The 12,181-nt window shown below is 45.1% G+C and overlaps 1 protein-coding gene across 4 annotated transcripts in view; it reads left to right on the top strand.

The window, feature by feature from the left end:
• The window catches only part of RNF144B (ring finger protein 144B), a 105,781-nt gene extending 94,298 nt beyond the window's left edge, over positions 1-11,483 (top strand). For all 4 annotated transcript variants that reach the window (XM_045866315.3, XM_064597112.1, XM_045866314.3 and 1 more), the window contains 3 exons: positions 2,197-2,341; positions 6,376-6,465; positions 7,821-11,483. In XM_045866315.3, coding sequence (XP_045722271.1) covers positions 2,197-2,341; positions 6,376-6,465; positions 7,821-7,961 — 376 coding nt within the window. In that variant the 3' untranslated portion in view covers positions 7,962-11,483. The remainder of the gene's footprint in view (positions 1-2,196; positions 2,342-6,375; positions 6,466-7,820) is intronic.
• The last annotated feature ends 698 nt before the right edge of the window (positions 11,484-12,181 follow it).

Raw genomic sequence — 12,181 nt, 5'->3', positions numbered from 1 at the left:
CACGGGCCACTGGTTTTCAATAGCAAGGCGGGGCTTGTCCACAGCCTTTTGCTTAGGAGGCGTGAGCACCTGCTATGGATTCACCTCGTTCTTCCTGCTTGCGAAGCGGTGCGGAAATTATTTTGTGACCCGACCATGTGGCAGCTTGTGAGGCGAGCCAGTCCTGTCAAGGAGAGCACCACAATAGAAACAGCAGTCCTTCAGGGCAGCGCAGTGCTCAGTGCGCAGGCCCCAGAGGAAAAGGCTACATCTCTCAGGACTTGGTGCCTAGAAGGTGGTGCCGAGGCTCAGATTCTGTTACAGCGAGAAGCAATTAAATCTGTACCTTTCAGTACAGAGGGATTTTATGGCAGCAGAAAGGCCCAGAGCGGGAGACTTTTGTGCTCGATCCCTTGCTTTGCTTGAGGCCCTGGCTATTCTGCATGAGCAAGAACAGAGGTGCTGGTGTTCCAGTCCAGTTGGCTGACTCAGCCCGCACCCTCAGAGTGTGTAGAACCATTCTTCAGGAATAGTAGCACTACCTGGCTAGGATAGTGTGCTCGAATCTTGGACCAAACCAACCAAGAGGAAAAATAGATCTAGTGCACATGGCAGGCATGCGTCTTCTTAGCCAGTACCCTCTGCACATGGCAGTGAGGTGTGTGGGTATCATGGGACAATGTGAAGATCCCAGAGGAGAGAGGGGTGGAGTTCTTTTTTTATTTTTATTTTTTAAGATTTTATTTCTTTGAGAGAGAGAGAGAGAGAATGAGAGGGGGGAGGGTCAGAGGGAGAAGCAGACTCCCCACTGAGTAGAGAGCCAATTCGGGGCTCGATCCTGGGACTCCGGGATCATGACCTGAGCCAAAGGCAGACGCCCAACTGACTGAGCCACCCAGGCGCCCCGAGAGGTTGAGTTCTGACATTGTCACTTGGTATCTGTGGGACCTCATGGAAGTCACTCAGCCTCTATGAGTCTGTTTCTCTATTTGAAAAAAAAAAAAGGTGGTGGTGGGGAAGAGAATTAAGATAGTAACTGTCGGGCGCCTGGGTGGCTCAGTTGGTTGGGCGACTGCCTTCGGCTCGGGTCATGATCCTGGAGTCCCGGGATCGAGTCCCGCGTTGGGCTCCCTGCTCAGCGGGGAGTCTGCTTCTCCCTCTCCCACTCCCCGTTTGTGTTCCCTCTCTCGCTGTGTCTTTCTCTGTCAAATAAATAAAAATCTTAAAAAAAAAAAAAAAAGATAGTAACTGTCCCACTGCTCTAATAAGGTTATTGTGAGTACCAAATCCAATCCTGGATCTGACAACACGTTGTGAACTTGATGGCTCTGTGTGCTGGGGGCTGGGTTTTGTTTTTTTTTTTTTAAAGATTTATTTATTTATTTGAGAGAGCAAGAATGAGAGCGAGCACATGAGAGGGGGGAGGGTCAGAGAGAGAAGCAGGCTCCTCGCCGAGCAGGGATCCCAATGCGGGACTCGATCCCGGGACTCCAGGATCATGCCCTGAGCCGAAGGCAGTCGCTCAACCAACTGAGCCACCCAGGTGCCCCTGGGGGCTGGTTTTGATGAACGGTAGCTAACATGCAGTGTAGCGCTGTGGCCCCCCTAACCTTCCCACCCCAATGTGTTCCACTTATTCTCCATGTCCCCTAAGACTGTGAGCCTGTGCTGACCTATTCATCTGTCTAAAGCAGGTCTCTTTAATGAGACTGGGCATTTATTTTCAAATATTGATTATTGCCTCCCCCGACCTCTTCCATTTATTTATCGGAACCAGATCACCAGAAAGATTTATCTATGCTGTGCCAGATCCAGAGCTAGTTTTTCTGTTGTGTAGCAGAATGCTTGTGTTTTTGATTTAGACAGTGTGTGCTCAGGGAATGAAATACTAATTTGGCAAAATGATAAATTAAGTCAGGTGTGGAAAATACAATTATATCATCACTCCAAGCCAAAGGTAAATAAATTAAGGTTCTTTTTTTGTTTTGAGTTATCCGAACAACTAATAATCTGTGTCTCCCCTATTTTTACCCCCTCCCTCTTCCATGGAAGTGAATTAATCAGGAGCCCTAGGAATTCAGTTGGTGACCATAAAGTTAACTGTTGAATTAATTACACTCCCCCCACTCTTCCCCAGCCCTGGTTACTGTACACCCTTGGGGTTCTAGCAGCATTCTTGATCCCCCCCCCCATAATTTTCATCCATTTTGTGTCTAGGGCCCTCTTTGGGACAGACGCAGAAGCCCCCATTAAGCAGTGCCCTGTTTGTCGGGTTTACATCGAACGCAACGAAGGCTGTGCTCAGATGATGTGCAAGAATTGCAAACACACGTTTTGCTGGTACTGTCTCCAGAACCTGGACGTAAGTTCCACTTGGAAGCGTCTTCTCCTGTGGTCTTTTTCTCCATCGTATCTGTGCAACCGTCAGGATCCTACAGGCTTTCCTTTCAAAATCTTGAGCCTATATTTGTCCTGCAAAAGAAGGTTATTTTTCTTAAGGATACTTTCTGAGCCTGCTACTTTATTTTTATTTATTTATTTATTAAAAGATTTTATTTATCTATTTGAGAGATAGAGAGAGCACACAAGCAGGGGGAGGGGCAGGCGGAGAGGGAGAAGCAGCCTCCCGTGGAGCAGGGAGCCCGATGCGGGGCTCAATCCCAGGATCCTGGGATCATGACCTGAGCCGAAGGCAGATGGCCAACCGACTGAGCCACAGAGGCACCCCGGACCTGCTACTTTAGATGTCTAGCAAATGTCTCTTTGAGTCCCTTAGCTGTGTCAGCTTAGCTGTGAAGGCAGGCTTTCGTTTTAGGGACGTTCCCTGCTTTGGGGAGCAGTGTCTCCTCTTATCATGTAAAGAACTGTCAGTGTATTCATTTATTTTGCTGCTGTAACAAATCACCACAAACGAAGTGGCTTAAAACAGCACAAATTTATTGTCTTTAGTTCTGTCCTCTGGCAGTCTGACGCGTGTCTCACTGGGTTAAAATCCAGGTGTCCTCAGGGCTGCATTCTTTTCTGGATTCCAGGGGAGAATCCATTTCTTTGCTTTTTCTAGCCTTTAGAAGCTGCCTGCCTTCGTTGGTGTGTGGCCCCTTTCTCCATCTTTGGAGCTAGCTGCATCACGTCTCTCTGACCCCTTCTTCCATTGTCACGGCTCCCTCTGACCACAGCTGGGAAAGCTGCTCTGCTCTAAGGGCGAGCTGATTAGATTGGCCACATCTGGGCGATGCAATGATTAGATTGGCCACATCTGGATGATACAGTGATTAGATTGGCCGCATCTGGATGATATAGGCTGTTCTCCTCCATCTCAGGCTCTTACTTTAAGCACACTTGTAAAGTCCCTTTTGCCACGTAATCACCATATTTTCTGCCTACCATAATTTGGTTCTCTTCCTCTTTTTGAATTTAAAGAAGAAAGCCGCTCTAATCAATGGGATGTCTTAAATAACTACTTCATTCACTGGCACGACGGTGGTATTGCTCTCATTTGGTTAGGGATCCATGCCCAGATAAAGGGGTCTGCCCCAGTGATTCTTTCCCCTCACCATTCGTGAAACACGTCTTGCCCGGTTCAGGTGCAGCTCATTCAATCCCGTGCCGAGGTCCATGGTAACCTCAGAGGTAAAAGGTGGTGTGAAGGACTGATGAACAGATCTTCCTTCAGTTCTGGTGTTTCTTCTAGCATGTGTGCTACCCCAAATAGGAATAGATAGTCCCTATTTTGGCAATCTGGACTCATGAAATATGTCCGTATCAGTGTGAGCCCTCCATCATGGTGAGGTGGACATTCTTTTCTTAATTTTTCTTTCTTTCTTTCTTTTTTTTTTTTTTACAAGACTTATTTATTTATTTTAGAGAGAGAATGAGAGCAAGTCAGTGCAAGTCAAGTCCGGGGGAAGGGTAGAAGGAGAGAATCTCAAGCAGACTCCATACTGAGCATGGAGCCCAAGGCGGAGCTCGATCACACGACCCTGAGGTCACAACCTGAGCCCAAATCAAGGGTCGGACGCCCAACCGACTGAGCCATCCAGGCGCCCCACTCAACTTTTCATTTCAATTGCTTGGTTTGCTTCAATTTGATGAGCAGCTCTGGTGATGCTTTTCTATCACACAGTCAGTGAGTCGGTGTGCGGTTAATACGGGATGCGTGCTGGTCACCACATGCCTGATTTTTAACTGAAAATTAGCTAAGTTGTTTCAGATGACATCTGTGAGGAAGAATTTTAAACAGCCTGATCTCAGTATTTCAAGCAGTGCTATAAATTGGGGGAAAGAAAACTGAATTTTAGACTGTGGAAGCTCAGCAGCTCAGGTTGAAAGAAGTGTTTTTATTTCTATTTTTTAATACTATTTATCGTAACCCCTTGAATTACAAGTATGTGTGATATTTGAGACCCATTATGATTTTCCAAACGTGTGGTACTCTGGGCGAGGTTTTCATTGATTGCACACCCCCTGTGTTTTTACAAAGGAAAGAAATCTTTTCTATTTGCCTTCAGGTTTAACCAGAACATTAATTGGGTTCATATCCACAAGGAAGCTGAGCCCATGAGGTTCTTTTTAAGAGGCAAGAGTATAAGGGAATAAAGATGTGTGCCAGATCTCCCCATCCTTTGGCTGAAATATGTTTGGGGTATGGTGTTGCAAAGAACACACTGTTCTGTTACTTGGACTGTTCCGGTGCTCAAGTTGAAATGGTACAGATGTTAAAAGGCTGGATACACAGACTTCAAATACTGGAGCATCTTTTTCTGGTCATTGTTTTCTGAGATCTCATTTTCTCAGTTTTCGCCAGGGGCACTGGCTTGTTGGTAATCATGTTTTTCTCTTGACAAGTGTTCTGTGTCAGATGGTGGTGTTGATCTTTGTTTATAGGAAAGTTTCAGAGCATGGGTCTGGGAGCAGAATGATTGTCCAAGAGCCAAGCCCGAGACGGATGCCCAAACGGAGTGATTTTTGAGTTTTGCTGGGGTGTCGAATTTGCTCCTGCCTTGGTCCTCATCCCTGCTGGTTCAGAGGATGAAGTGTTCTTTTTTTTTTTTTTTTTTTGAGGATGAAGTGTTCTTAATCTGCTTGGGGACCTCAGAGACTTGTCCCCTTCCATTATCTCTTCTCTCTCCTGTGCCTTCAATTTCCACTAACCGCTCCATGTGCTCAGTGTGTCCCATTTAAAAACGAGTCACACTTTTCTCAAGCCTACACGTCTCCCTTACTACCATTCTCTCTCTCTCCTTCTCTTAGAAGCCAAGCCTCAAAACAGCATAATCACCTCTTGTTGTTGATACTTACCTCCAGTCTTTGAAGTGCGCTCAGCTGGCCACATCGTCACAGCCTTGACTGTGTTTTTCCAAGGCTTTGAGTGCTGTCTTTTGGGTAAAATCCAATGGATGTTTCAGTCCTCCTCTTACCTAGATTCTCCCCTGCCTTTGATGTCTTGACCACGTCTGTTTCAGTAATGGCATGTCTTCTGCTTTCCTTCTACCTTTCTGGCCACTTCTGTTTCCTTTCCAGGTGCCTCCTTGACTCATGCTTTTTTCTTTTCTTTTTTTTTTTTTTTAGAGTTAGATAGCAAGAACGGGGAGGGGCAGAGGAGGAGGGAGAGAGAGACTCTTAAGCAGGCTCTGCACTGGGCGTGGGGCTCGATCTCACCACCCTGAGATCATGACCTGAGCTGAACCCAAGAGTCAGATGCTTAACCAACTGTGCCAAAACAAAACAAAACAAAACAACCAACTGTGCCACCCAGGGTAGTCCTCCTTGACATTGTCTTTGCTTGCCTGTCTACACTGTCTCCCTGGGTGATCTCATCTACTTCTGTGGTTTTTCTCCACCCCATGTATGCTGATTCCCGTCTTCCCCAAAATTCTCATCTGTGTAATCAGCTGCCTTTTGAACAGGGTGGCTTGGATATCTCAAGTGTCCCTCAAGTTCAACATGTCCAAAGTGTGGCCATCGTCTTCCCAACAGAGTTCATCTCTCTGTTGTCGTTTTCTTCTCCTTCTTCCCACATCAAGTTAGTTACCTTCTCAGGACCCCATGTCTGCATTTCCCATCTCAGCTGCTGGCATTTTTTCTCACATGCCCTCCACTCCCGATCCTCATTCTATGTCGCACCTGTCCTGGAACCACCTTTCAGAGATGACTGGGCAGGACTCCAATCCTTTCTAGACTCAGTCAAGAGTCTCGATGATTATGATCCATTTTCACTCGGTGATGTGTGAACCTACTGAGATAGAGTCTAAAGATTGCAGCCTTGGAATCCCTGGAGGCCGCCATTTATATTCCCTGAAAGAGCCTTTGCTTCCACCAAGGTGATCCGATGTGGTTAGTGTTTATGTCTCAGTTCAAAAGAGCGTATGTACTGAAACCTCTGTCTTTGTTTTTCAGAATGACATTTTCCTCAGACATTATGACAAAGGGCCGTGTAGGAATAAGCTGGGCCACTCGAGAGCCTCGGTGATGTGGAACCGAACGCAGGTACCCTGACCTTTAAGGGAGCAGGAGATAATACCAGACTCGAGATGGCTTAAAAAACCCACCTAATCCTCCTCCCCACCCTGTTCTCTACTTACCCATCCCAGCCTGGGAGGTTCTGGGGAGCATGATCGCCTTGAGGATAAGTAGTAGAGGGCAGGGTGCCAGAGCAGCCCACTGATTACCAGTGACTGCCAGAATCGAGGCAGAGACTCTCTCCTCTTGGGAAAATGGTAGGATGACTTTCCTAAAGCCCTGTACGTCCTATTTCATATAAAAGGCAGTGCTCTAAAATCCTGTGAGCCCCCGCTGAGGCTTAGATCCCTCTGCACACACCATTGTGTGTTTCTGTGGCAGGTTCAAAGGGAGTCTGGTTTGTTGATTGGTTTATTTAATTTATTTATTATTTTTAAAGGTTTCGTTTATTTATTTGACAGAGCGAGACATAGTGAGAGCAGGAACACAAGCAGGGGGAGCAGTAGGTGGAGGGAGAAGCAGGCTACCAGCTGAGCCGGGAGCCCTATGTGGGGCTCGATCCCAGGACCCCGAGATCATGACCTGAGCCGAAGGCAGACGCTTAACTGCCTGAGCCACCCAGGCATCCCCTGGTTTATTTTTAATAGTGCTTCATATTTATGAAAGACTCCGTTACCTTTAAGGGCATCAGTGTTAATAGCCTAGGAATCATTGTTAGCATCCCTATGAGGCTGTCAAGGAGACTCGGGTAGGGAGGGAGCCAACAGCAACAATTCGGGGTTACACGGAGCTTGTGCCGGAGCTCAGGTGAGCGTCCGGTTTCTTCCTCTCACCTCCGATCTAGTCCTTGCTGCCTCCCTGGTTTATATCCGGTTCAGGTCACACGGGGCACTTGCTGAAAGGGCCCATAACTGTAACTGTTTCATGTGCCTGGGGTCGTGTCTTCGTTCAGGCTGCTAGAAGAAATTGCCATAAAGCTGGGTGGCTTGAAAAATAGACACTTATTTCTCCCAGTCCTGGAGACGAAAAGCCCGAGATGAAGGTGCCAGGATTGGTTGGGTTCTGGCAAGGACCCTCTTCCCGGTCTGCAGGTGGCCTTCTTCCTGCTGTGTCCTCACCTGGTGCCGAGCTGGGGAGAGGAAGCAAGCGCTCTGAAGTCTCTTTTCATAAGGGCACTAATCCCATCGTGAGGGCTCTGCCCTCGAGTCCTAATTACCTCCCAAAGGCCTTCATTTCCAAATACCGTTGTATTGGACATTGAGGTTTCAACATAGGAATTTTTTGGGGGGTGGGGGATACAAACATTCAGTCTGTAGCTGATGGCTTAGTATACATATAGGAAGATCAAACTGCTGAAGTGGGCTTTTCTTCGGAATTTCCAGGTGGTGGGGATTCTGGTGGGATTGGGCATCATTGCCCTGGTGACTTCACCGTTGCTGCTCCTGGCTTCCCCGTGTATAATCTGCTGTGTCTGCAAGTCCTGTCGGGGCAAGAAGAAAAAGCACGACCCATCCACTACCTAAAGGCCTCCGCTCCTATCCACGTGCCACAGACGTCTGGGGTTACAATGAGAAGCACAGTGATAAAGCCCCACTTAGTGAACTTGCCTCCCCCTTGCCAAACTTTGAAAGTGCCTCTGTGTCCAGACTTTGAACTTGCCTGCCTGCCTTTGGCATCAGAGAAGGCCGAGCCCGTGTGAAGAGAAGGACCCGGGTTCTGCAGTCTCCGCCGTGTCTAGGGAGCATGTCAGGAAGCTTTGGGATTGCCGACAAGGAACGAACCCACCGTCATTTTATCCTCGGGAAGGATCCCGCTGGGACTGTTCAAGTTCCAGCCAAATTCGAGGAGCCCGAGTGAACATTCAGTATCTTGGTTGGCAACACACATTGTAACTGACCAGCTAGAGTCTGTTCTGTGTTGATCTGACCACCACGAGAAACACCGGAGAAACCCACTCCCCCGCCCCCCATAGGATGGAAAGGATAACACTGTTGAAGGGGAAATTGTCCTAAGCGCCTCGCAGCAGGCTGCTTATCTTGGGGAGCGGGTATGTTGTTGGTTCTGCCTCTGCGGGCTCCTGGGCATGCTGTTCCAGGCATTCCCACAGTGACTTGGCAGAAACACAATAGGTTTCTCCATGTGTGATCTCAGCTTCAAGCAGGAGAAACTGCTATGCAGACAGAGTTGTCCCTTCCAAGTGAAGGGGTTGCAGCCTGTAAAACAATGGGGTCTGATCGAGTAGCTCTCCCTTGGCAAGTGCAACTTTGGGAAGGTGATAAATTCTCCTCCTACAGCCAGTGGCTGTGTTTGACAGGATTGTTTTATATGAAATACTGGTCGAGTGGCCGAGGTTAATCTTCATCATAGGTAACAGAGATCTTTCCTGAGCTCTGTGTTCATGCACCCCACACATTTAGAGTTGGACCTAGAAGTACACACCAAGAGTGAGTATCAAAGTCCATGTGTACACCAGTCCACGTAAGTTGCTGCCTACCCAGAATTTCCATCCACTGGGCATGCGTGAGTCTATCCAGTGGTACACGTAAAATAAATGTTTCCTTGAAGCCATTCTCTCTTTCCTTCTGGGACGAATGTGGTTTATTATAAATCAACCTAAAGGGTTTTCTTTTTGCATATTGTATATGTAAATTTTGGTTGCAAGTTCATAACTTACCCAAAGGTATAGACTCATAAACCTAACTCTTTTAAAACAATGCCTAGTGTGATGTCATGCCATCTCCATTTGTAAAAACACTGATAATCCAGTTATTTACATCTTTCCAAACACAACTCAGAACAGCTCTCTTCTCAGCAGAGTGTCGTATTGCTCTTTCAGCATCTGGTAGGGCAATCCAAATACTTTCAGTATCAGTACAAGGCACTGATAAAACAACAAAAAATGTAAGAAATAAAATGTAAATGCTTCAAGTATCATAAATGCTTTGGGTTGGTATCGCCTTATTGCGACTTATTTTTCCTGTTATCCCTCGGTCAGATTTTGAATAAACGGGTTTTGAAAAGACGATAACTTTTTCTCCATTGACAGGATTACATAATTGCCATTAGCCAACGTAGCCTGGTGCTTCATGAGAATATGTAAGATGCTCGTAGAGAGCCCTCCTTGAAACTAGGGACCCCGCATCAGGGACTGGCAGAACCCCTCATACTTGCCTGAGGTAACCGGGCAACTAGGTTATTAAATTGCTGCTATCCTGGACCTATTCTTAAAGAACGATGCTTTGTTGATGTAATGGAATGTATCCTAAGTGGGGATGTGTATATTTAAGGAACTTTAGTTCACACGTACATATTGATATCTGATTTATGTATAGTACATCTCTTGGTCGTGTACATTTTTATTTACCATGTGTATAGAACATAGATGAGAACTCTGGGAAAACTTTTGAATGGCAACCAACCAAAAACATTTTTAATCATTTTTTGGAAATTTCTCAATATTAAGTGTCTTTATTTTCCTTTGAAACTCTGTAAACGCTTCAGAACAAGAATACCCTCTTCTATCGATGTATTTCATATTAGTCTAAAGACAAGTGTACATATATTTGAATAATTTGCTTTGTCTTAACACTGCCTCATTATAGCAAAGGGCATTTATAACTGCTCAGGGGATCACAGGAACTCAGCTGAATTTGCATTTTTGTATCAAGAACGTCTGTCATGGCAATGTCCTCCAGCACGAGTGAACTCTCTAAGCTCGATTCCACAAAGAATCTTTAAACAGGAGCTGATTTCGAGTAACCTAACATCCTATGATATAAGAGGTGGAGCTCCCAAATTTGGAGTTAAAACATCCATACTGTTTCCTTGGCAAAACTGAAGGAACTTGTCTTCTCACAGAGAAACTGTAACAGAATCAGCTACTTTTTTTCTAGGGGCTAGGGAGTGGGGAGTTGTTTGTGAAACAGATTTTAAACAACTGGATTTAAGTTTTTCTGTGTTGAAAAGTGCCTGGAAAATCGTGACGTCTTCCTTATATAGCACATGAATTGGCCTGTGTAAGATTGTCAGAATCAAGAGGAGTAGGTTGGTGGATTAGACCAAGATATATCTCTGGTGCATGAAAGGGCGAGATGTCAGTCGAGCTAGAAACTTTGTTTGCAAAGGAGAGAGCTGACAACTTCGCTAACAGAGACTGATGTTTTCATCTGGGATAATTGGCCACTGAGAGAGTTTAACCTGTCTCCTTCCTCTATCTGTCAGCCCCATCTTCTCCTAGTGATCCTCTTTCTGTACTAGGAAGAAACGTGGGTCTATGTGATCATGTTTGGATGTCGTGGCAAAAATCTTCGTGTTTGGAGTAGTATAGCCTATTTGAAATAGAAATCAATACTCCTTCACCAAATTGTAATCTGGATGTAATAACCTCCCCCCATCCAGAAACATTAACAGATAGAAGGGCATGACATCTAGCTGCTGCCCCTTCTGGGAATTTTTCTCTTGTTATTGGATAGGGAGGTGAGGGGGAAAGGCATATGGAAGCAAATTTTAGAGTCGTAGGCATTCTGTTTGTTCACGCAATGGGTGTTTGCTCTGGACTTGAAATCTCTATTTCGATAAGGAGGCCTTTGAAAAACAAATAATTCACAGTGTGAATTTTCTTGTAGCCTGCATCACGAAAACTTTACCTATCTAGATTTGAAAATCTACATGTTTATTTGAATGTAAATCACTGTTGCTTGGAATGCCAAATTGTCTCTTAAAAATTATTCAGAATCTAACTATGTATTATTTTACCCTTCTCTACACAGTGCTTGACTTATTGTTCATGAATGGATGCCTTTATGTATATAGAACTGTGTATATATGTGTAACTCTGAAAACAATTTCATAATGCCTTAGATGAGTGACATTTTATAAAGCTGTCCAATCGATATCTGTAGGCTATTACATCTCATGTTGATTCATGATCCAGAAAGTTTTGTTATGTATTTAAGAAATTGCTGTTGTATTATATTTTTCCGAATTCTTTGAGAGGAAAATAGCTGTTTTAGTCTCTGTAGCCCCAATAAATGCAGAGCAGGAAAGCAAGTGTGGTTAACCTTTGTTGTGCTGCACGTTTCCAGACACATTCACTTTTATCCTCCAGGAACCAACGAAGCACTCTTAAATCCTAGGTTCAGAATTTACAAAAAGTACCCAAATCTGCGATACCATTTATGGAAATAACTCTTGCTACCTTGTTTGTTAAATAAGAGGAAGTATAACGCCTTCACTTGTTGCAGACATTTTTGTCGTAGTGGGATACGCCACCCTCTCAGTGCACAGGCATTGATCATTATCCAGAGAAATGACCAATAATTTAGGTCTTTGATCATCCTGATAAAAAATGCTGCCAGGCCTCAAAGCCATTAGTTCTACAAAATGAGGTTTGGGCTGTGTGCTCTCTATGGTCAGTTTTAACCTTCCACAAGTCTGTTGGAGGAATGTATTCCCTCGTTAAGAATGTTAAGGGATTTACAGTAGGGTTAACTTAAGGTCATTTCCATTTCATTAGTATTCAAGGCAGGAATCCCCAAACGCTGAGTGCCAGAAGTTGGTTACCAACTAGAACTTGTGTTTCTGCAAAACGGAAAGCTCACATTCCTATCTACTGGTGATGGTGCCTCTTTATTGATCATTATGTGGTTGTACTATGATCCTGGGGACAAAGACTTAGGATTGACTTGTAAGTCAAATTCCATTTTCTAATCATTCAGTTTTGAGGAAATCAGTAAGATAGTAA

Source organism: Mirounga angustirostris, unplaced genomic scaffold (assembly GCF_029215605.1).
Source record: "Mirounga angustirostris isolate CCGP_5_RB_7025 unplaced genomic scaffold, mMirAng1.0.hap1 SCAF_8, whole genome shotgun sequence".
Lineage (NCBI taxonomy): Eukaryota > Metazoa > Chordata > Mammalia > Carnivora > Phocidae > Mirounga > Mirounga angustirostris.
This window is presented reverse-complemented; position numbering and strand designations above follow the sequence as displayed.